The 25,252-nt window shown below is 42.4% G+C and overlaps 1 protein-coding gene and 1 long non-coding RNA gene across 3 annotated transcripts in view; one reads left to right on the forward strand and one right to left on the reverse strand.

Annotated features, from left to right (window-relative positions):
• Positions 1-2,113: 2,113 nt before the first annotated feature.
• On the reverse strand, positions 2,114-7,061 carry LOC137482903 (uncharacterized). Its single transcript, XR_011004261.1, has 2 exons — positions 4,243-7,061; positions 2,114-2,304 (listed from the first exon to the last, which is right to left on the reverse strand). It is a non-coding gene; the product is annotated as an uncharacterized lncRNA (long non-coding RNA).
• Positions 7,062-9,538: 2,477 nt separating this feature from the next.
• The window catches only part of ZNRF2 (zinc and ring finger 2), a 55,186-nt gene continuing 39,472 nt past the window's right edge, over positions 9,539-25,252 (forward strand). Inside the window, exon 1 of one of the 2 annotated variants that reach the window (XM_068205779.1) lies at positions 9,539-10,678. In XM_068205779.1, coding sequence (XP_068061880.1) covers positions 10,213-10,678 — 466 coding nt within the window. In that variant the 5' untranslated portion in view covers positions 9,539-10,212. The remainder of the gene's footprint in view (positions 10,679-25,252) is intronic. The other variant, XM_068205789.1, reaches the window with a different exon arrangement.

Raw genomic sequence — 25,252 nt, forward strand, 5'->3', positions numbered from 1 at the left:
GGCAAAGGATCGAGTAGGGGATTTAATGGTAAGCACTGAATACTAAATTAATATCATTCAACCTAACTCACTGCCTCCCCCCAAACATTTGAAATTCAAACAGATCATGCTCTGCACAAAGCAAGCCAGTGCTCTTAGTAGGGAATGTATCTGTTATTGCCTAGTACCGCACTGAAAAAACATTGATTTCCACACACTCTGAATGTTCCTAAAGCCTTAGGAACTAATGTCAGCTGACTGTGTTTGTACTGGATGCTCAATCAGTGCACCAAATATGCTCTGCAAACTAGTCACCTTTAAAATGATAGTGTCACCTTCTTGAATGAATTACTGCCACCAGATTTCATGGGTCTCCTTTGGGTTTTCTTGGGAGAAAAAAGGGAAAGGATGAATATGAACATGACCTGATGACAGTAATGTTGAAGTGATTTAATTCCATGTTATTAATATATATTTGGAATTTTTCCCCATGTTTTTAAATTTCCTCAGGGACATTTACTGCATTCCTTTCTTGGCATTTCTTTCAGTCTTGCATTCTCTTTCCCTTTTTTCTTTCCTCTTTCCATTGTCCCCTTCCTCTCCTTTCCCTTTACCTCTTCCTGTTTCTGTTCTTTTTCCTTCTTTTTCTTTTCTACTCTAGTCTACTATACATTCTTGGCTTTACTATTCTATAGTTTTTATTTCAAGAAAATTCTAGACATGTGATACAGTTTTGCATGTTTTTGCCCCTCATAATAATTATGGGTCAATTTTCGCACCCTATAAATTTGGATGGATAAATTTGGTGCAATTCTACTGATATTATGGGAATTTTAACTGACATTGGACTCTAACCTGACATTTTAATGATTGATTTGCATGGTCTCAGCTGCAAGACAATTTGTCTTAAGCCCCCATTAAATCAGAAAATGACTGTTTCTGACTGAATATGCCAATCATTCTAGCTTATCTAGTGAGAGATGCCACATGCTTTCTCCTGCTTTAGCCTTATTTTTTGACAGCTACTTAAGCTATTTACTGTCTAATTGGGTCTGCCAATCCTCCGTGCACATCCCAACCTATCCAGCCCAGGCACAAAAGTCTGAAAACATTTCTAAAATCTGCATACTGTTGTTGATTACAAGATATGGGGGCAAAAAAAAATGCAGCCTACATGTGACAACATGCTTACTTCTGTATCATTACTTCCCAGAAAAAAAAAAAATTGCAAAAACTGACACATAAAATTATGTCTGAGCACCTGGGCTGATTCTGATTATAAGGGGAGGAAGGGTACTATGTACAGGACAAAAACCACATTTTCTTCTGGGGCTTTCACACTGGCAAGGCAGTAAGGGCTAAATCCTGCCTGTGAAGGAGGAGGAGGAGGAAAGAGTTGCTCCGCAGGCAGTACCAGGAGATGCAGCTTGCTGATGTGCCTCAGTGTGTGTCTGAAGGAACGGGATGCCCTCACACACAGCAACCGCTGGCAGGGTAGGCTCTGCTTTGCCTCCATGCAGAGAAACAAGAACTCCCCTGTGCTGGGTCCCACTGTGTAATCCTGCTCATCAACACCAGGATTCTCTCCATGAAGGATACATCTGCCAACCTCACAGCTGTGGCTTGCCAAACAGCACACCAGCATTTGGACTACAGTTTCTCTGTGGGGTTGGCAGAGCTCTGACATCCACCAGGACCTGATCCAATGCTCATGGGATTTAATGGGGAAAAAAAGTCCATTCATCTCGGTGGCTTTGGATCTGTCCTTTTGCTCGTCTCCTTTGATGATTTATACAACACTGACATGCATATTTCACTTCTGAAGCATACAGAGCACATGGTTTTAATCTCACCATTTCCCTGGTGACAGGGAAGGAGCTGTGTTGGCAGCTAAGACACTGAAAAACATTCATTATTCTGTATATTATTATTACTTTTCACTTCCCCACGGAAGGTAAAAATTACAATTTAAAAAATCACAAATATTTTGTTTTACAATCTTTGCTTGTCCACAAAGGCACAATCAAATATTGTAAAGTGCAAATTTTTGTGTGTGTGTAAAAATGATGAGAATGTTTTGTACTGAAATATTAGGTAAGAGAACATCAAGAACTAAAAACCACTGAAAAAGAAAAAAAAGCTCCTCTTCCCTAGAAACAGCTTAGAGAGGGAATCTTTCCAAAGTACCAGGAAATTTTCTTCTCAGGTTGGAAGGCGAGAACATTTCAATCTTCTAAAGTCTTTGTAACATCAAGATCACTGGGCCACTGGCAGCAGTTCTCTATTAGCTATGTTGATCTGCACCAATTCCTACAGTAGCAGTGGCTACAAAACAAACTTAAAGTAAGTCACAACTCAAGATAACTCATGACCTCAAGAGCAGTTTCAGGAGCAGTCAGAGTAGCTATGTTGTCTGTCAGACCCTGTATCCTGTGCATTTCTCCAAGGGATCCCCCCTCAGCACCCAAGTTCATGGAGACAGAGCAGCTCCTGCCCACAGAACAGACCCATGAACAGCCAGGTATTTTCATAAAGCAGGAAGGCTGCTTTGCTATAGTTTTAGATTTTTCATTCCTAACCCAACACCTTTTTCCTTCTTTGTTTCCTCACTGGCTAGTGCAATTTTTTCAGCACTAGATGTCAGTGTGGACTTGCAATACCAGACTGCTCCGTAAGTTTTCTTTAACAGAGAAAGAATTGCTATCCAGAATGAATCCAAGCCTCTCCAGCCTCATTATATGCTTTCTACAAAACAGATCTTTTTTTGCTGTTTAAACTCCACGTGGAAAGCATAGAACTGCTTTCTGTCCTTGATTGGGATTAATATGGCTGTCAAAGGACCCTATCTAGTGATCATATCATGACTGAGTGAAAGAGGAGTTACCATGAGTCCAGAGGAAAAAGCTTTGTTTAGAAAATAATAAAGAATGGTCCTGAATTGTCTTGATAATTTGTGACCTTGCTAAGAAAGCATTGCACATGTGGTCCATGGGAATGGTTAATCCTGCAACTAAGAGTACTTATCTCAAAAAGAACCTACTGACAAGACTGAGTCTTTGCTTTCCTACTTCCTAGAAAGATACTGCATCATCTGGGAGTGTTTTGCTACACTAGGCAGTTACAAGGACTATTCTAACTTGCACTTAATTTACTATTTGCCTGGCATTTTCTGAATATTGAACTGAAACCAGCTTGGGGCAGAACAACCAGCCAGGAAGTATATGTTTGCTTTCTCAAGTGATGAAATGACTGGTTTTTACCACTCTTCAGAAAACATTTTGCTTCTTTAAGAAATTTAAGTCCCTCATTCCCTATGTTGCTATGGGAAGGCTGAGGAAGATGGATGAACCCTGACTCACCTCATTTTGCAAGCAGCAATCTATAGAACAAGACACAGCTCCTCTTGCTCCTGGAGAAGTACAAACTGGGGAAAGGCAAAGCAGAGAGAGGAGGAAGTGGGTTCACAATTCTGATTTCTCATCTCTTACATTCATGGGTTTTGGCTTCTGTTGAGTGGATCTGAGCCAACACGACAGATGGAGCCTTTTACACCACCCTCATGCTTGGTTTCCAGCAGGCATGATGCACAGAAGCCGAGGCAGAAAACGTTTCTGGCAGAGCGTGGAGCTCTCTGACATCCTCCTGACCCGGTACTGCTGTAGCTGTGATCTAGGCCTTCAGAAAAATCCAGTTACATGCCTTTGTGTTCTTCACTAAGCATTAGCTAATGAAGTATTATCCTGATACATGCATTAGTGTGCCTAGCTTTTATTGTACTTTATGGTTGTTACTGTCCCTTTGACTCCTGCTGCACAAAGTCACTGTGACACGTGTGACTGCCCAAGCAGCTGTGCTTGACATTCCTATGTGTTTTTTGTTTCTCATTATTAGACTTATCAGTAACAGACTGCAAGTAGGGGGCTGTAGAATATCAATTAAAAATTCATATAAAATATTAGCAAATACTGTGCAAAAATAAGGACAATGGCATTTTTTCTTCTGGGCTCTGAGAAGTTAAGGTAATATTTGGTAGGTAATAGAAAACCTGAGAGAATACAGATTGTACTTGGCAAATCTAATGTCACGTGGCTCTACCACCTGCTCTCATTCCTACATTTTTCGCTGTTATTTTTCTGTAGTACTGCTTTCCACATACTTACCTCTTTCTGTAGATGTCTGGCACTCAAAGAATTAGTATCAATAATGAAAGATGTATCCTGTAAAAGTGCTTTGCCTGCAATCAGCTTCTGAAGACTGATTTACCTGCGTAATTCTCACTGTGTCATGACTTGAAGTGTCTGCCTTATTATTAACTATCACGAACTGCTCTAGGTAAAGCTCTCTGTTAAGCCAGCTGCCTTTTTAGGTGCGGAAGGATTTTGTGGTCCTACCCTGCACTGAAAAACAAATTAGTGTAATTCAGGGATATACCTCGAAAGACTACCATTATTTCCCCCTGCCCAAGTAAAGGGAGTTGAAGGTGATCAATTGTCCTCCCCCAACTCTCAAATGCACACTCAGCTGGCATTGCTGGGTACTGACACAAGATCTGAAAACAAGAGAGAGTAAACATGCTTCCCATCTGTTAGTTTGTCCTCCACCCCCTCTTGGAAGTCACAGAAACAGAAAAATGAGCTGGATGGCACCTTTATATATCAGCTTGTATACCCCAGACTCACATACCCACAGATGTGTGTATCATGCCTTGCCCAGATGAACACGCATTGACGTCACTTCATTAATGAAATGGTGCAGATTTCTCCAGTGCAGAATTGGGCATAGCCTAAGCAGCTATTTGTCTTCACTTGCTTCTTGAGCATGTAATAAAAATGAGGGTTGGGGGCGGGGCTGTAACTGCATGAAGGTTCAGGAAACTACACAGAGAGGTGATTAATGCAAAGCTGATAACAACAAAACCCCCACCAACAAGTAAAACTAATACAGCATATGGAAGAACCAGTTAACAGTACTGGCCTGATCACGTAGCAAAAAGGCAAATTCATATGAATAGCATTTGGTATTGCCTCTGGTTACCTACATAGGTACTCAACAGCTATGATAATACAATTGTGAGTGCAGGACAGCATAGAAATTATTTGGGTGAATACCCTTTTCTATGACAAATCTTGGACTGAAGTATATTTCTTAAAGTACTACTTTACAGCATGTGGTAATGAAGTGCACAGCACAAATTGCCATTTTGTCAAGTATGTTATTTCCAAGTATTTCTTCATGTACAAAATGGTCAATCAATAAGTCCAGTCAAAATGTCAGTTTATTTTCAAGATTAAGTTATCTTCTTTGTGAGCATCTGTTTTCTTTACAGGCAACTCTAGAGTACAAAATACAGCACATTGTTTGCAGTGTGATAGAAACTTCAGAAAAGCATAAACTTCAAACAAAAGATAGAAGGCTTTAAACAGAATTTTTATAAAGCAAGGGTGAACCTCTTTACCCTTGTGAGCATTACCACACATTTACAAAACAATTTTAGATATCAAACCTTGAGTTTGACAAGCAGCTTGGTTTTTTTATTCCATGAAGATTGATCTCAACATGTTGCAGGATTGTTTTTCATGTGTCAGTGCAAGCATGTGCCCTAATCTTCATATGATTAACATCAATATGTGCAAATAGTTATTTAATGCAAATAAAAATCTAAATCTGGATAATGGGGTCTCCTGCATCTATCAAAACTCCAGACAGCAGCTGGAGCATCACTGACACCAAAATCTATCTAAAGGGATTCCTACAATAGCTTTATGTATTGTTTGTAGTCACACTGAGAGGGATCATATATGACCTATTTCCCTCAGTGTATAGATGTGAACATAAAACAGCCTTATCTGCTGGATGGCCTACTCTAGACATAGATATAAGGCATGTGCATTTTACATGTCTTATTTCAGGGGTATAAAACAGCTCTGTTTTGCTTTCCCTATGAGCAACTAAACACATCAGAATTCTCTATTTTCAGTTATCTGTGCAGAAGTGGTGTGCAGAGCTATTTCTTTCAGACAGATGAAATACACAGTAATGTAAAAACTGCACTGACCTCTTCCAGTCACAATGTGCAGTTCTAGCCTGGTACCTGCTCACAAAATCTAGTTGGCTAAACCTTTTTAGAAGGTTTTAGAAGCCCACACTTTTTATTATAAAATTAAGCAGTATGTTACAAGGGTATCCCATTACTTTTCAAATACTTCTCCTTCAGAAAAAAAGTGTCTGGTTCTGAATAGAATGAAACTCTGGCTGGCTTTATTAGTTCAGGGTCAGATGCTTCTGTCAGTAATGAAACCTTGCTTACATCCTTGTTTCAGTGTCCCTTTAAAAGCCATCAAAGAAGGGGGCAGCAGGGGAGAGGGGAAATTATCTGTCTTCATAGCTCTCTGTCAAGCAAAATGCAGGCCCCTGTTCCATTTATCAGCACACATTTTCCAAAATGTGCAATATTATGAATTTACACCTAATTTTGTATGCTTAGGGCACACCTGTCACCTGGTATGTTCAAGGAAACCAGTCAAGAATCAAGTTCATTATTTTCATGTGCTGATAGACAAGGTGGTGCAACCAGAACTGAACAGGAGGTATGCAGCTTGTAACAAAGAACAGCGAGTATATTTGCCTGTCTAAACCAGTTTTTTCCCACTATCCTGGACAAGGAACAAGTAGTGCTTATTTAAGTATGACTACAATTCCCTAGATATGTTTCTATGGGAACAAAAGCAGCATTCACCCATATACACCTATAGAAGTTAATTTTTATATAAATATCTGCTTTTCCACTGAGTTCTTGAAATCTGTAGCAGCAAGATATTCTACTTTCTCTCTTCAATGCTTCTTCTCATCTCTGGTGACTTTCTTTTGTAACTTACAAAGTTTTTATGCAAACTACTTCTGGAGTGTAGTAATGAACAAATTGGGTGGAGGTTACAGTGCCAGATACTTGTCTCTAAAAACTAGACAGCTAATAGACATTTGTTAGAAAAAATGTTAGCTTGAAAATCTAACTGTACTGTTGCTTATATAAAGCAAATTTTCATATCTAGAAGAGTTTCTATTCATTTTTCAGAGAAGACCAGGAAGAATTGAGGGGAGAAAGCTGGCTCAGAGGCGTGGCATGCTTTTTTTCCTGAAGATGTGTGATGTGTTATTTGAGAAATGTGTCTTGTTTAGACTCACACTTGATAGTGAGATAGTGAGAGAGCAGCAAATATGTCCTAGATGCAAAACAAAAACTGAAGCCTACAAAAAAAAAAAAAAAAAAAAAAAAAAAAAAAAAAAAAAAAAGGTGGGGGGGGAAGGGAATACAGGCTGTCCTGTTGTTGTGATTTATTTTCTGTGAAATATCCTATGCTGTTAAATGTAACTTTCTGACTGTAAGACTGAGTAACTGGATGTCTTTTTTGTAGGGCTTTTTTTTCCACCATAGGCTTCATAATTTAATCCTAAATTGAATAAAATAGTATTCACAGTCAAATATGATCTGTATTTAATACCTGCTCAATTCTTAAATCCACTGTAAAAAAATACAGAAAGTGCTGTGATACTGTGTAGCAGTGTACTATTTTCAAAATGCTGTTTATTCTAGCAGCTGAACAGCTCTACTAATACTCAGTAGTGGAAATTTTAAAAACGACATAAAACTCTGAGCATGCTCCCTCTAACCCTGCTCCAATAGGGCTCAACATGCCACAGGCATTCTGTGAGCAGCAGAAATTATGAGTCATGTTTGCAACATCCTTTGCCCAAGCAGATTCCTGGAATCTAGCAGGATAGGAATTCCTATGGTAGCTTTCCTTTCTGTGGGAACATTAGAATCTCTGTCTTCTACATAACCACTTATTTTCTATCCTGTTAATGCCTCTGAGAGATTTGGCTGAAGCTGGAGAAGCATTTAAAAAGTAACCAGTGGTGGCAGAGCAGACAGCATATCCACACTGATTTTCTTTCTGCAGGGAATTGAACTAGAAAGTGCTCATGATTGATCTGCTTTGGAGTATCTACCACTGCCAGCAGAGACTGCAGCTTATAATTCACAAGTGGGGATGACATAGCTTGGGACGGCAGATTATCGACCCCAGCTGTCCGCCCAACACCCAGTACACAAAAGACTCTTCATGAGACAGCTGTGGAATCACTGCCTCTTGCTGAAACGGGCAAACACTTTACACCAGCATTCTCTAAATGGGGTTCACAGTATGCACAGAATGTGTCAGCTATCCAGAAAAGTGGTGTTGGAATGAAGAGTTATGGCTAGTACCCTCTTGTGTCACCCCCAACGATGGTACCTCTTCTTGCAGACCCAGCTGTGAGCTGCAGTGATGCCAGAATGTAATGCCACAAGCAGTTGTAAGAGACACAGCACAGGAGCAAAAGGAGGTGGAACAGAAGGCCTTTCACATCTGAGAAGGAGCATCAAAGATTGCACAGTGTAAATGGCAAAGTGTAAATGTAGTGCTCCATAATGCTTTTTATTTTAATTAAGGTTTGGATCAGTTTTATGGTATTAATTATAACATAGCTTGGATATACTGTGCCACTGTGACACAGGAAGGAATGTAGCTGGAATCTCTGCTGAGACAGTATGATGGAGAGTCCTGATGCACTGCTTCATGGTGAGTCTATTTTAGAGCAGGCAAAAATCCATAAAACAAGCAGTTTTCCTCAGATGACCGACTGTAGGGATCATGTTTATATAAATTCAATGTATGTGACAGTCTCAAACAATACACAAACCAGTTTTTTGTTTCTGAATGTTTTATCATGATCAAACTGAGCCTGCTATCCACACGGGTATATTACACACTGGGAGAAAATTTACAGCTTAGTTAATCCTCGTGTAAAAAAACGTGACTTTGAGTGAGAGACTGAGGTATACAGGATTTTCCTGTATCACCTGTGAACCAAAGATGTCAGATTTTCGTCCTTCTAGTCCTGCTTCCTGATAGTTCTGTATGTCTCCTGGTACATCCAGGTTCTCGGAGAACAGAGACTCTCAGAAAACCGTCAGGGTTGGAAGTCGGCGACCCGGGAGAGCCCCCAAATGGGGCAAGCGGCCCTTTCCCCCACTGCCCCGCCGAGCCGCGGCCCAGGCGGGCGGCCGGGAGCCGCCCCAAGCGCCGAGGTCGGGCATCCGGGCGTTTGCTGGAGCCGCAGTGGCGGAGAAGCGAGCGGCGGCGCGGCAGGAGGGCACAGGAGGGCACCGCCGCTCCGCCACCCCGGCCCTGCCCGCCCCGCCGAGCCGCCCCCGCTCCTCTCCTTCACCTGCCGGGGCTCGAACGGAGCCCGGACACGGGGGCCGCCGCCGGCCGTCTCCAAGCACGGCCGCTCGCCTTCCACCGGCGGCGGTCTGGCTCTTCTCTGCTGCCCCGGGGGGAGGGCAGCCCACGGGACACGCCGGCGGGCGAGGGGACAGCGAGTTCCCCTCGTGTGTGTGTGTGCGTGCGTGTGTCCCGCCGGCGGCCCCGTCGCGGGAACTCTCCCTCCTGCCGAGGCGAGCGGGGCCGGAGGCCACGCGGGCCTCACCTGGCGCTGTCCCGCACCTTGCGGGAGGAGCGGCCGGCGCGGGAGGCGGGGCGGGGCGGGCCCGGCCCGTTGCGCCGCCGCCGCCGCCGCCGGGGGCCGGTCTCCCGCTGGGCGCGGGGGGGGGAGAGCCGAGGCGGCGGCCCCCGCCCGCCGTAACCGCTCCCCATCCCGCCCGCTGGTGCCGCCCCCAGCATGGCGACACGGCAGAGGAGCGGCTGCGCCGGGGCGACCGCCCCCTCCCGCCTCCTCGGCACGGGCACGGCGCGCCGCGGGTGAGCGAGCGGCCTCGGCGGCGCTGCTGCCGCCGGTGCCCCGCACAGGGCTCAGCGGCGGCGGACGAGGAGGAGGATGGCGGTGGCTGTCGCGGCGGCGGCGGGCGCAGCAGTACCAGCGGCGGCGGGGCCGAGCGGCCGCGCGGCGGGAGCCAGCACCGTCCCGAGCAGCTCATGGTGGCGCCCCAGACCCGCCAGCAGTGGCCGTGCCGGGGCCGCCAGCTGAGCCGGATCCCGGCGGGCGGCTCTCCCCTCTTCACACCGACCCACCGAGCGACCCGTCCCCCTCCCCCGACGCTCCCTCTCCCCCCTCCCCGGCGCGACCCGCGCCTCGGATCGCCCCCGCCGGGGCCGGACTGCCGCCACCCTCGGGCGCCGCGGGGAAGGCGGCGGCGGCGAAGGGCACCGGGCAGCGCCCGGCGGCGGCGGGACCATGGGTGCGAAGCAGAGCAGCCCCACCGCCGCCAATGGCCGCACCCGGGCGTACTCGGGCGGGGATCTGCCTTCCTCCAGCAGCAGCAGCAGCGGCGGCGCTAACGGGACCGGCGGGCGCTCGGCAGGCGGCGGCGGGCGCTACGCGCACCTGGCGGCGGCGCCTCACGCCGCTCCCGGCGGCGCGGCGGCCGGAGGAGCGGCGGCGGCGGGGAGTGCCGCGGGGTCGGCACCCCGGAGCAGGTCCTTAGGGGGGGCCACGGCCTCTGGAGCCCGGGCGGCGCAGTCCGCCTTCAACATCCCCCACAGCAGCGGCCCCTACGGCTCGCAGGACTCGGTCAGCAGCACCCCGGAGGAGGGCGGCCGGGAGCGGCCCGCCGGGGGCGGCGGCGGCGGCGGCTCCTCCGGCGGGCCCCGGCTAGTGATCGGCTCGCTGCCCGCGCACCTCTCGCCGCACCTGTTCGGAGGTAAGGGGCACCGGCGGGGCGAGAGGGTTTCGCTGCCTCTCCCGGCGCTGCGGGGCCGGGGTTGCGGGCGGTGGGATGATGTGTGGAGGGTCTTTCCCCGGCTCCGAGGTGGTACGGGTAATGAATCATCACTCCGAGGAGAGCTGCGGCTCCTCCAGGCTGGCGTCCGGGTTTGGAGACGGGGCTCTCGGTGCGGCGTCTCCTATTGTCTGTAAGGAGAGCTGTGGAAGGGGAGGTTAAAAATGAAACGAGCCCAGCGGCAGGGAGGAAGCGGAGCTTCTCCGGCCGGCGTCTTTAGACTCTAATAGCTGTAATCAGTGCCTGTGTAAATACTCTTGCCTACTACTTACATAATTAGAATTTAATTGGATCATGTGTCTCCGCCGTTTATTCTAAAATCGGACCAAACCCCTCTTTAGGCACTGATTAATGTGTGGCTGATGCTTGTTCCTCTTTCTTAGTTCTCGGGTTCTCTGTTCAGAAAGTCGATACAGAAAAACAGAAGTTAAAGTAAGTTTCTTTGTTAATGCACCCTCTGAGAGGTGAGCAGAGCCGGATAGCTGTCCGTGCCGCTCGAGTACAGGCTTGCAGCACCGGCACCCTGTAGCCTTGCGGACGGGCACATGTGCTCTTGAGGCAGGAGGAACACTCGGCTAGACTCTAAAATAACCAGGAAGCTGAGGCCCTTTGAGAAGCACATTAAACGTGGAGCACGCTGTAGTTTTTTTGTCTGTCTTGCGCTGCCGAGATTAATTGGGCTGTAATAGGACGAGCGTTTTGCTGGTTGTATTTTTTACCTTGAAGTTGGAAATCATCTTGTTAGTTGTCAGCTGCGTTCAAAGTTGCTGGCTCCTTTAAACACTGCTCATTCTAAAGGCTGTTCGGATAGGTCAAACAATGCGCAAGTTTTATTTTTTAATGCATGTGTTCTTCAACTGACATTTTTAATACACACAAATATATTTATATATATAAGTATATACACCTATATAAACTTAATTCCCCAAAGCTTTTTTTTCGGGGGGGAAACAAGAGGCTACTGTGAAATTTCTATGTGTCTTTATTCTTATTAATCCATTTGTGAATACTATTTGTAGCAGGTTGGCTTTCTCATTTTCTGTAATTCACCCGGTTTTTAGCCACAGCAGAGCTGTCTGCAGCCTGACCCTAGCAGGGTACACGAGGTTTCTGTCACATGGCCTGCTGCCTCTGGCGTGGTGACCTCAAGACAAGACATAGCTGTTACTTCCTGTATCTAAAACTGCTTCGTCCCAGCGGTTCAACATTAACAGAAAGCTGTCAAACTCTAGTATAATAAAATAATATTTAACTCTAAGAAAGAAATAATAACTATTCTCGTAGTACCAAGCTGGTTGACAGGAGTGCTTTGTTGCAAGGATGCTCATTACACCATCAAAGTACCTTGAGGGGGAAGAAGGTGCATGTGTGTCTTCTAGTGATGAAAGGATGTGCTATCATGGAGTATTGTACAGCTCGTGCTAAGCATGAGGGGGTCCTTAGAATGTGTAGCCAATTATTGCTCAGAGGTGAAACGTTTTTTTCCCCCTCTGTGCTTAAACACTGTACTATAACTTGCTTTGGTGCTAGGAGGGAGTGGATTAAATATAAACGAAGTGATGAGGATTAATAACCTAGGAAGCTGTATTCAGATGCAGGAGGGTCTCTTCAGAATAACTCTGAATTTGATATTTTCTATGGCATGTAATCATTTTTTGATTGCTGTACTGTGTTGTATTTTGTCCTTGGAGTGATGCAAAACTTGTTGCTTTTACTGGTGCAGGAGGAGTGCCAGGAGGGGCACTGTCTTCGTTTACTCACAAATAAATAAGGACTGCTATATGTCAGGAGTATAACTGGCAAATTTCAAGACACAGTAAGATTTTTAGTGAAGAATTAAACACATTCATGGCTATCTTGTAACCACATAAGCACAGTGTGGTCTTCATCTTAGCGGGATGAATAACTGCTTAATCATAACACTACAACACCTGTGAAGAAGGCCTCACTTGAAGCATTATTCTTTCTTTCAATTTAAATATTTTGTGATGCTGATGGTACATTACTCCACATCCCACTAAGTGTTGCCATCGTTTTCCAGTTGCATGCTTTTTATTTTCTTGATTCCTTGTAATAATTACATGCTTGGAAAAAGTAGCCCAACTGGAGATCATTAATAGCATCAGCATTCTGAAAAATGACTTGAAGCATTGTTTTTGTCCTGATAGTAACTAGCTCAAGCTTGTCTAGGTGTGGTATCTGGCATTTATCTTGCGTATCTTGAGCATGCTTGAAGTCCCCTCCCTTGTTTTGTAACTTGCAAATTAGCTGAATTATTTCTTTTTATCCTGAAAACTGCCAAAATTAATTGTGAGGATTAGCATAGCAATTCTGTGAAAATTAAAAACAAAAAAAGAACAAGAATACCTTCTGTAAGTTGAACCAAATTCCAGCTCTTTATGTTTTTAGGTATACTGCTTGGCTTCGTCAGTCAGTGCCACGTGGGTGTTGCATTTGTTAAATTACTGTCATTAATTTGCCATTAGTGAATTACACTCTATTGTCACTTTTACTGAGCTGTTTTGTATGCTGAAATAATGTATAAATATTAGCCCTCTCGTGTAACATGCTTAAATCTATTCTAAACATGTTAATACACCATTTGAATGAGAATATAAAACTTATGTTAATGTATTGGCAAGTATGTTCAGTTATTGAAGCTATGTTCCTTTAGTAGGAATTGTAGTACTAACAGCCTTTCCTGACTGTGAAGGTCTTGTGTTCCCATCTGACCTCAGGCCAAGGCACTTTTATGAACAATATACAGTGGAGTAAATACTGCTGTGTAGCTTGGTGTCATCTCAGGGGGAGTTCAGTTCACTCAATAATCAGGGCCTTGGTCTCACAAAAAATATATGTGTGTTTAACTTTGTGCTGTGAGCATGCCTGAAGTAGGCTTAAGGCCTTAAGTAGAACAAGACCCAAATTCCATTAGATCTTATGGCACTCCCAGAGAGGCCAAACCTGTGCGTGACATTCAAGAGCTTTCTTGCAACACAGTGCCAAGTTCCAGCTTCCTTTGAGGTGATAACACTTATCTGGAATTTTGACCGGTAGTTTCCCTGCTCTGTCCCTCAGTGAATGGGACTTCCCCTCTCCTCCAGCCCCAAAATAAATATTCCTACCTTCTGTTATGTGTAGCAGAGTTGGCCCTGAGGACCATGGGGCCAGATTCACATTAGTTTTTCCACTGTGTTTTTAGAGATTACATATTTGTCAGCACTGCAGCAAAGCTACCTCAGTAGTTACAATGTAGCTTGTTTTTGTCAGTGATGCAATTGGTTCAGCTAAAAATGGACTTTTGGGATGGCCTTTACTTTGAATAACTGCTGATGTGTTATATCCATCACTTAAAGTGTTGACAGCTCCTTAGAATCCTCTTCATGTTTATGTTCCTGTTTCTGGGTGGTCATGACTGGGAGCATTCTTGGCAAAAACACCTAGTCTAAGTGTCCTTCTGGTGTTCAAATTTGGGATTGTTGTTGTAAGACAACAATGCCTTTAAACCCTTTTTTCTTTTGTTCTTTTTTGTCATTAATAGTCTCTTAGGGAGTAATATATAAAAATTCAGCTGAAGATAGCAGAAACTCAAACATACTGAGTTTTAAAAATTTTCACATCAGTTCTTTAAAGGTGACTGAGCAGAAACTGTACAGGTATTATACAGAATCTCAGTTTGTGTTGTATATGGCCATATACAATTTTATATGATGTTTTTACAGATAGATTTTTAAATATATAGTGTTGTCAGATACAGTTGTTAACAGCCTTCATGCCTATGTCAAGATTAGGAGTAATGATTTGGAAATAAGGTTGCATCTGTTCAACTTTATTAGGAGAAGGAAGTTTGTTACATTCTTCTTAAGCCAAATAATGATCAGACTTCTTTTATTAAGTACTTTACAGTGCAGGATTTATCACCAGCTACTGAATGTTCATAAAACAGTATGGGTAGAACCTTGTAGGTATATTATAGTAGCATCTGTTTGTGATAATAGTTAGTACAAGTAATGAATGAGTTCTTCATTAGATAAATGAATGTTTATGAAAGCCGCAGGTTATAGAGGGTGGTTGGATTGTGGGAAGATGATAACAGTAGAAGAATTATGTGAATTCTCAGAAGAGTTTTTTAGATGTCTCTCAAACTGCCTAGAAGGCCACATCTTGTTTTGTTTCCCATCAGATCTGTTTAGTTATATGATACATTTGGATGTATTTTTGAGGTTCAACTGTCTTTTAGTCACTTCCTAGCACTTCTCTTCCAGTATGACACAAGTACTATTGTTTTGAGAAATTGTGAAACTCTGAAACACTTCAGACTTAATGCTGCTCCCATTTTGCCAGCCAAAGGGGCACTCTGAGGTCTTTGCCCCCTGAACTGGGAGAAAGGTTGGGAGGTGTGCCTTGTAATGGGACTGTTGGGCTGGTGGGGGCAAGGAATAGATATGTTCAGCTATATCACTGAGTTGACTCCGAAGTGAGAGACGAGAGTCACTCTTGCAGTCTCTGAAGATATGGGGGATTTTGTGAATACGTTAGCATCCCCTTCCCCAAAACACAGATTGAAAAATCTATTGTGCTAGGAGAGCAGTCCAAGGATAAATCTATTGATAATGAGCTTTAGAAGGTCTGTTCTGACTGATGAGTTTGAGGAATCCAGTCCCTTTGCAGAGTCTCACTGTTCCGGTGTTTAGCTGGGCTGCTCTGTTCCTGTGTACATTCAGTGGGCCATATACAGTTCCTGGTTTGGCAGCAAAGGTGTAAACCCTCCTGAGTTAGGGACAAGAAAAAGTAGCAAAAAGTCTAACACCACCAGCCACCTGCTCCAGCTCAGTCAAGAGAGTGCTTATAGTCTCAAATGTTAAGTATTTGGACAAGTGAGCTAAAAGAACTACTGTTTGAGTCTTCTGATGGCACTCATGAAGTCCCTGGGAGTAATCTTTCATTTCCTTCAGTTGGAGACTGGTCCCTGTGATGATGAGTAGCTTGGGGCAGTGAAGTAAAGGCTGAGGTGAATAGGGGATCTTTGAAAGGCTTTTATTTTATTTTTTTTTTTAAGTTTTTTTTTTCTTTTTTTTTTTCTTTTCTTTGTTCCCCTCTTCCTGCTTGGTCAACAAAAGGGTTTAGGAGAAGCTAAGTAATAAAAAATGGCAGCACTGCATTTGTGGGAGAAATGTAAATAGTTAACCGTCTGAAGGAAAGGAAACAGCCTAATTGTAATGGCATATATAAATATTTCTTTTGGCTATCAAGGTAGTGATAATACCTGATTGAACCTTTGCAGTGCCAGTTCAAACAAAGGCTTTCCTCTTATTTAATGTCTTCTGGATACCTATGCAACCCTGATATTCTGGCAGTGTCTCTCCTCATGTTCTGTCATATAATTGCAGACTAGTCTCCAACAACCTCCCAAGTAATTTCTTTGTCTCATAAAGAAAGCCTTTTGTTGCTGCTAGTAATTCAAAACTATTTTTAAAACACATTGCCTATGCCTCTGTTTGGGTAGTTCTGCTCCCCTGTTCTTGCCAGCTTCTCGTGGAAAACTTCATCATTAAAATGTTCTTGAATGGCTCTTTCAGCCTTGCAGGAAACTTTTAAGTTTTGAATAAAGTTGTGAAAATTTTTGGGTAGGTTTTCCTTGCTATTTGCGTGCAACCAATTTTATGTTACTTTCAAGATTTTTCTGCAGTGTGTCTACTGCCCATTAATGGCTTAATTCGTTTCAGGAGAGGTGTATGGTCATTTCGACCAATTGTGTTCATCTACTGTGGTAATGGAGCATGTTGTTCTTGCAGATGTTTAACCTGTGAAAAGAAAGTGAGAAATCATTGAGTGCTCTGAGTTTCTATTTTGGAGCATCTTTAAGACATGCAACTTTCCAATCAAAAGAAAACAATTAGTGTAAAACCACAACTACCTGAGTAAAACCAAAAATGCGTATTTTAAGCATCTAGGAAAGTGGTTTTTGTTGTCTGTTATCTGGATAGATATTTCATAAACAACTGCCTATGTTCCCAAGACCACCTTTCCTTTGTAAATGATCATCGTGACTTTCCTGAGGATATCTCAGTGTGCATCCAGAGGCTTTTGACCTCTGTTTGGTAGGCTTCAAATTTCTGGTGCTTACAAAAATGGGAGGGTAAGCCATAGAACAAATGAGGCTGGTTCTCCCTTTCACTCAGGACATGCTTCTATTTTCTGCATGGAAATTGAATAGTATTGACCTGGAGAGATCAGGAAGGAAAATCTCATAGGGCTCGAGGTGTCTGTCTGCCTGCCAAACAGAACACATGAGAGAGTTGTGTGGGATTTGACTGTTATCACCGTTGTCTTCAGGAGCTGACCTAGCTGGGTGTTTTCTTGCTAGTCTGCTGTGTCTCAAAATCAGACCACCACAGCCTGTGCACAGTCCCCAAAGGGTGGGTGTGCTGCATACCATCAGGGATATTTTTAGTAGATTCTGTTTGCTGACTGACTTAGTGTGCTATAAATACAGAGTTCTCAACTGGCATGCACTTTCCATGTCTTCTAGTAACTTATAATAAATTCACCTAAGAATAATGGCAAGGAGAAGCAAGCTGTTACAATTTGTTTGGCTTTCCATACAAAGTGTCATTTATATAAAGCAATTATTTAGTAACATTTTAACTGTAAATGGCTTTTAAAACTAGTGGTATTCCAAAACACTTCCTAGTTGGGCTCCCATAATTAGTCCTTATGTCAGATTGATTTATACTGCATTTTCATTATGATTTTAAAAGTTGAAGGTGGAGTTTATAGATATGGGAGGTTACTTGAGCATCTGGAATATTGTCAATATTCGTAAACTACAGTTTTTTTATACCAATAAATAGTCCATAAGTGTTATTCTCTGGTAAAAAAAAATGAAGCTTAGTTAATACTCTCCTGGATTTTTTTATCCCTGAAGTATAGGTATCCCTGAAGTATACTTCAACTTCTTGAGTTGAAGTATAGTTAAGACACTTATAGGACTCCGTGCAGAAAGGGGAGGATCCCATGTCTTATTAAAATACAGATGCATTTGTCTTTGAGTGTTGACTTTGACACAGAATTGAAGGATGGGTTCTTCCTGACTTGTACTGAGTATAACCTAAATGCAGTTGTTCTGTACTGCTAAAATAACAACTGTCATAGCATACACTAACAGATGTGAAGTTTTCCATATGCAGCAAAAGCAAAATCTGCTCAGAGATGCTTTCTGCAGATTGCCTGAATGCATAAGCAGTATTTTGAGAATCTTAATTATTTTTATAATGAAATCTGGGCCAATCTGGTGATTGTCTTCCAGAAAACTTATAAACTAGATTGTCATCTTTTCAAGAAACTTAGATTGTTCCCTGGAAATCATGTTACTTTGAATCCTGATTTCCTGCAGCTATCAGAAGTTTTACTTATTGTAGAATGAAGAATAACACTTCTTTATTCTTCAGCGTGAATATGGATAAAAGTTCCAGTTTGGGGAAATAGAATCTTGCTTCTCTTAAGAAAATGCTGTGGCCCTTACCAAGTAGAGCACCATCAATTAAGCAAATGTCAGAGAGATAATGGCGGACAATCTCCAGATCATAAAGAACAATGACAATTATAAAATGTGGCTCTCTGTGGTCATTTAACTGCTTTGCTTTCACTATGAGGCAGTTCTCTTTCTTCTCGGTGTCTTTGCTGCATCAGCAAGGATGACTGAAATAGCCTAAGATGCTTGACTTGAGAATTTGCTGCCATTTTCTTGTGTGTTGTTGTCCTTTGGGAAGAATGAGTTTAAAATCACACACCTGTGTTCTGAATATTGGAAGGCATAGTTTGCATGTGTATGAGTGGCTCAGGGCTCCTATAATATCTTACACTGGATAATAATAATTCATCTTCAGAGCTGATTGTGATGAAGTTTTCTGAAAGGTGATATGGCCGGATTCAGGTGTGAAGTGCCCAAATACAGGGTTACCTGTGCAACTTTCCTTCTGATTTTTCAATGCTGTGATCTTTTCAAACTCAATTGTAAATTAGAGCTGGTTTTTTTCACTCTTTTATAGTTGTTAGAGGCAGTCAGATCAGTTTGGATAGATACTAGTTTTATTTTTATATTGGAAGTATTGCTCAATGAATGGCAAATAGATTGGTTGCCTGAGTACAAAGCAGAGCAAAGATAACCTGTTTTTAATCAAACCTCTAGCAATCTATTACAAATTACAATTCCAAAATAATAAAACATAATTGTAAAACTATTTATATATATTTTAAAGTGCTGTGTAAAGAAGTAAAATACTGGGTTTGCCCATGCAGTAGTGCCATAAAGCTGTTGCTGGCTGAAGAGAAATGATCTACTAAAACAGCGCATGAATGAAACCAGCATGAAATTCACATATGGAAAAGGGCTGCATGCTATGAAAGAAACATCCTTTGAATATCTAATTCAGCTGTCCTAACATTTGCATACTAGATATCTAATAATAAGATGCCAGATGACAAGTGTAGAAGCATTGCCTTGCTTTTTAAGGACTGAAATACAGTTAAAATGAATTCAAGAGTAATGCATGTTTGCTATAGCTTGGCTGTTAGATTAGTTTATATCCCAATGTGTCATATCTACAAATTTGTGTGTTTTGTAAGTGATAACATTTTCAAAGACATGTGCTACTAAGCTTCTTCATAACCATGGATGTGAAAAAAAGTGTTGAAAATATTATTGAAATAAAATACAGTACTGAAATAGCTTCTGCTTTGGAGGAAATACAGATGCCATTGCTAGAATAATAAACTGTACCAAAATAAACTGGTTTTCATGCACTTGATAAGATTGAGATCCAGTGACAGCATAAAACTAGGGAGTGGAGGAAATGTTCCTTGGAAATACGGGACTAGTTTTGCTGCAAACAAAGGGATAAGAAGGCTAATGCAAATAATGTGTTTTACATAGTGCAAGGGTGGGAATGGATGACGTGTTCAGCCCAGGTTATTCTCTTTGTGTCTCCGCTTGGCCTCTCCAGTCATAAAGCACACAGTTGTCTTCAGCTGATGAAGTCAGAGGAAATTAATTTGATGAAATTCAAATGATGAACACATTTGGAGCTGGAGGGCAAAAGTTCCTCCTAGTGGGCTGGACTGGTACATGTGATTTCTCTAGAGGTGTGCAGGCAACCAACCTTTTACATACATTTAATGATTGCACATTTTGCTTTAAAGCTTTGTTTAGAAGAAATGTTTAAAAGCATAGTAAGCGTGAATGATGTAATTTTTTGACATTAAACTGTTTAATGTGTTGGGGGAATCCATTAATTTGTGAAAAGTGAGCTCTCTGAAGAGAGCTTGGACTGACAGCAGTGTTGAGATTGTTCCTACCCACACAGATTTATGTGGTCATGGAATCTGAGGTCATGGAGTGGTTGTCAAAAGCATTCTAATTTTTAAATTCTAGCCATTGTGGATTCCCTTTTAGGGATTGGCTAGCCAATGAGCAAGTTGCAGAGAAAGACTGCCATGTTACAACAAATATAAGGCAAGGCGTACTTAGCATTGATAAAACTATTCAGAGTATAATTTTTGCCAGGAGTTGTAAGAAATAGCAGAAATTAATGTTCATTATTCTAAAAGCAAGGACCACAACAAAGGTCCTTGAAATCTTTTGCTCTGATGCTCAAATAAACAAGTTAAAAGGGCAAATATTTAACAAGTTTTTAAAAGAATTATTTAGCCAGTGGTCAAAACTACAGCTTGCCGATACTCTTGTATTTTCAAAAGTGCTGTAAAATACTGGTTATAAGACGCACCTCTAGGGACTCCTGTTTTTCATCATTGTTCTATCATGCATTTGCACTATCTCTTGGCTGTTAAATAGCTGTGTCCCATGACAGCCTAAAAGTTTGTTAGCTGTAGCATGCAAGCATTCTTTGAAATATGTTTTAAAATAAACGTTTGTATTCAACATGTTGCTGACCCAGCACTATTCACAAAGATACAGAATTTAAATGAGTGGAAAATGTAAGCACCCCAGGAAATGCTAACCTCAAAAGAAATCATCTGGCAAGGATGCCAGACTTGTAAGCAAGAGAGAAGGAAAGGTCTGTATGGAATGGTGGTGTTCGTTGCATTCTTACTTAGAGGGAATTGGGATGCAGGATATGAGTACTGATACAATTGTTTTCTAATCTCTTAAACTATGGTCCTGTGACACTAAAGCTCTGTGTCACTTATTGAGAGCCTCTCCTTTCTTCTTCCTTTTTCCTGCCCTTTTGCTGTTTTCTGTGTGGATGAGTCATCTTACTTGCAACACCTTTATTAGTAACTGTAGTGCTATTGAAAACAAAAATAAATATGCAGAAATACTGACTTAGGTGGATCTTAAAAATACTCACATTTAAAAAGGAGATCAGTGTTTAAGTTTAGGACTTGTTTCTTTGTTTTTCTTAAAAGACATAATTTAAGGTATTATATGTAATTTAGATTTTAACTTTAATATCCTAGTTTTATTTTGCAATTGTATATCAGTACTATTATTGGAGGAATAACACTGAAGAGAAACCTATTGAAATAGATAATTAGTTCTGTATCAAAGAGAAGAGGCCATTTTGATTAAATTATTTATTTTAGGGTATCTATTCATATCTATTTTCTAGGATTCAAATTTTTCTAACTTATATTTCCCAAAACTTGAAAATTGTGATGTAAATTTTGCTTTTTGTTGGCAGTGTTTTGAAGCACATATGAGTTAAAACTGATTAAACTTGCTCCCTCAAAGAGCTAACCATGTAAATAGGCTGTACATCTAGCACAAGGCACTATAGCCTGGAATTTAAATGTCAGCATATTAAATTCTAATCCTATTGGTTTTCTGTTTATGCCTTAAGGATTTGTAAATTTATGAAATTACACACTTGTGATTTGATTTCAGACATGTGAAATTTCAGATAGAAATAGGAAAGGAAGAAAAGCCTCAAGATAGGACCTTATTTTTCTTTTATTTTCCCTCCTGGAGTTTCTCTCTGACATAATAAGCCTCATGCTCCTTCAGGCAATGATGATAAATGTACTAGGTACAATGTATTTAAGCTATTGCTACAGCTAAAACACTTTGAGGACAGTTTTACTCCACTCAGTGAGTCTTGCTCCTGCAGAATTTCTTGTTTGCTCACAAATCTACCTTGAAGGGCATAATCCCATTTGTCAGGAATTGTCATCTATGACTGACAAGGATTTCTTCCTCTGCTGAAGGGGAAGGAGCTCTTTCTGCAGTCTCAGTATTCATGCTTTTAAATTGTTAGATCTGTAGGCCTCCGCAGAAACTCATAAATTGTAAGTAAATTTTAATGGTGCTTTCCTAACCCTGGAAGTCAGTGAATACTATGGCAATTGAACCCTCTAACTGAGGATTACAAATATCACCACAAGTACTTGTACACAGAGAGGGAAGTATAGAGGAAAGATACTTTGCCAGCTATTTCAGTCAGCTATTGTTGTAAGCCATACTTAAACATTGCTTTTTCCTTTCTCACAGAGTGTTTTGGAAAATAATTCATTATTTTAAAATTTTCATTATTATATTTAGGTTATGCATACAATGACTTTTCTCCGAAAACTTTTTGAAAAAGGGCTTGTAAGAACAGATTTAATTCTAATGAGTGATGTGTGGGCAAAAGTCTCTCTGATGTTCATAGTACATGAAGAGTCCTTGGGGTTCCTACCAGCACTGGAATATGGGATCAGCTGGGTTTAGTCCATTCCGAGCAGATGATGTTTATTCTTTCTTAATTTCTTAGTGGAAAACCCTCTAATTTCTCTGGTATTTTATTTTTACAACTAATTTTACCATTGGAAAAATTCCTAATAAGCAAATTACTCATACTGTTTTGCAACTGATTTCCCATTTTGAATGCAGAAATTTGCAATTGATGCATTTTTTTTTAAACAGGTAGTTCTTTTCTCATTACAATCATGAAGGGCTCTTTTTTTCCTTTCTAATTGCACTTGGCTCTTGCTAGCTTTTAGCTACAATTTCAATGATGCATATAGCCTTGAAATGTAGCTGAAAGGACATTTACTGCACTTAGTACCTCTCGATTTTTATAGCCTCTTACTTTGAATTAGGCTTGTAGAAAGCTCTAATTTGCTACATGTGTCTGACACATAAGGACCAGGGTGGTAATGAAGAAGACAACATTTAACAATAAAGTAACTGTCTTTAAAAACATAGGTTGTTTGTTTCTGTCAGTGGCTGCCTGCCTAGTGAGATTTGGGAGGATAGATTGATAAGAGAGTTCATTGAAATCAGGCTTGTGTATAGAGTTGTCTGGTGTTACTGTTGGTGTTACCTAGTAAACTTGAAACTGCTTCTTGTATAAACAAGAGAGCCAGCAGCAATTATTCTTTAAAACTAGAAGCAGCTGTTTGGGCTGTAAAAAACTGTTTCCATAACACAGACCAAAGTACCATTGTGACTGTTTATACAAATTGGCACTCGTGCTGTATAAATAGAGGAGAATTTCAGGGTTTTTCTTACAGTTGCATGTACCTCATCATCATGGTACACAAACGGAAGTTTTTCTCTTTGTGCCTTTAAGCCATGAATCTCGGCTTAAGGTTGAGAGTAAAAACGTAAAGGGCTTGATCCTGGCCTGGCTGCAGAAGACAGACCTCATGTATTAATATATTCGTGTCATTCTTGTGGTATTTGGCTAACTGCACTTAATATCAGGATTAACAAAAGGCTGGCAATCAAGGATAAATTGTTTGGGGTTAGTAGCCGCTCTGTGGAGGCCAGGGAGAGCAGAAGCCGGCGTTCCTGGCGAGTCCCTCCCCGGGCAGAACCTGTTCAGCACCCGCGCCCTGGACAGCTCAGGCGGAGCCTCGTCCCCGCCGGCCGCTCCCCCAGGTGCTCCGGCCCTGGGGGCTTCTCCAGCCCGCAGGTGAAGCACAGCACAGGAACTGTACGTGCCACTCCAGCCCAAAGCTGCCGGGCTGGACCCCTTCATCCTATTGAAAAGACCGAGAATTCGTGATAGACCCTCATTTGCCCCAGTGCCCCGTGGTGCAGAAAGCAGCTTTGACAGCCTCCAGTGTACCCCCAGGTACACTTCCCTGGAAGGCTCTTAGTCATTCTTTACAAGTTTGACTCACAGGTCAGCTGTTATTTTCCTCCTCTCCCTTCCTCCTCTCCCTTCCTCCTCTCCCTTCCTCCTCTCCCTTCCTCCTCTCCCTTCCTCCTCTCCCTTCCTCCTCTCCCTTCCTCCTCTCCCTTCCTCCTCTCCCTTCCTCCTCTCCCTTCTTTTTCTTCCTTCCTCCTCTCCCTTCCTCCTCTCCCTTCTTTTTCTTCCTTTCTTTTCCTCCCTTCCTCCCTTCCTCTTTTTCTTCTGTTCTTTCTGTCTTCCTTTTTCTTTCTGTCTTCCTTTTTCTTTCTGTCTTCCTTTTTCTTTCTGTCTTCCTTTTTCTTTCTGTCTTCCATTCTTTCTGTCACCCTTTCGCCCTTTCTTTTTCTCCCTTTCTTGCTTCCTTTCTTGCTTCCTTTCTTGCTTCCTTTCTTGCTTCCTTTCTTGCTTCCTTTCTTGCTTCCTTTCTTGCTTCCTTCCTTGCTTCCTTCCTTGCTTCCTTCCTTGCTTCCTTCCTTGCTTCCTTCCTTGCTTCCTTCCTTGCTTCCTTCCTTGCTTCCTTCCTTGCTTCCTTCCTTGCTTCCTTCCTTGCTTCCTTCCTTGCTTCCTTCCTTGCTTCCTTCCTTGCTTCCTTCCTTGCTTCCTTCCTTGCTTCCTTCCTTGCTTCCTTCCTTGCTTCCTTCCTTGCTTCCTTCCTTGCTTCCTTCCTTGCTTCCTTCCTTGCTTCCTTCCTTGCTTCCTTCCTTGCTTCCTTCCTTGCTTCCTTCCTTGCTTCCTTCCTTGCTTCCTTCCTTGCTTCCTTCCTTGCTTCCTTCCTTGCTTCCTTCCTTGCTTCCTTCCTTGCTTCCTTCCTTGCTTCCTTCCTTGCTTCCTTCCTTGCTTCCTTCCTTGCTTCCTTTCTTGCTTCCTTTCTTGCTTCCTTCCGAACTTCCTTCCGAACTTCCTTCCGAACTTCCTTCCGAACTTCCTTCCGAACTTCCTTCCGAACTTCCTTCCGAACTTCCTTCCGAACTTCCTTCCGAACTTCCTTCATTTTTCTTCCTTTTTCTTTCTTGCTTCCTTTCTTTCTGTCTTCCTTTCTTTGTCTTTCTTTCTTGCTCTCTCTCTCTTTCTTTCTCTCTCTTTCTCCTTCTTTCTTTCTCTCTCTTTCTCCTTCTTTCTTTCTCTCTCTTTCTCCTTCTTTCTCTCTCCTCGCTCTTCCTCTCGCTCTTCCTCTCGCTCTTCCTCTCGCTCTTCCTCTCTCGCTCTTCCTCTCTCGCTCTTCCTCTCTCGCTCTTCCTCTCTCGCTCTTCCTCTCTCGCTCTTCCTCTCTCGCTCTTCCTCTCTCGCTCTTCCTCTCTCGCTCTTCCTCTCTCGCTCTTCCTCTCTCGCTCTTCCTCTCTCGCTCTTCCTCTCTCGC

This window comes from Anomalospiza imberbis, chromosome 1, assembly GCF_031753505.1.
Source record: "Anomalospiza imberbis isolate Cuckoo-Finch-1a 21T00152 chromosome 1, ASM3175350v1, whole genome shotgun sequence".
Lineage (NCBI taxonomy): Eukaryota > Metazoa > Chordata > Aves > Passeriformes > Viduidae > Anomalospiza > Anomalospiza imberbis.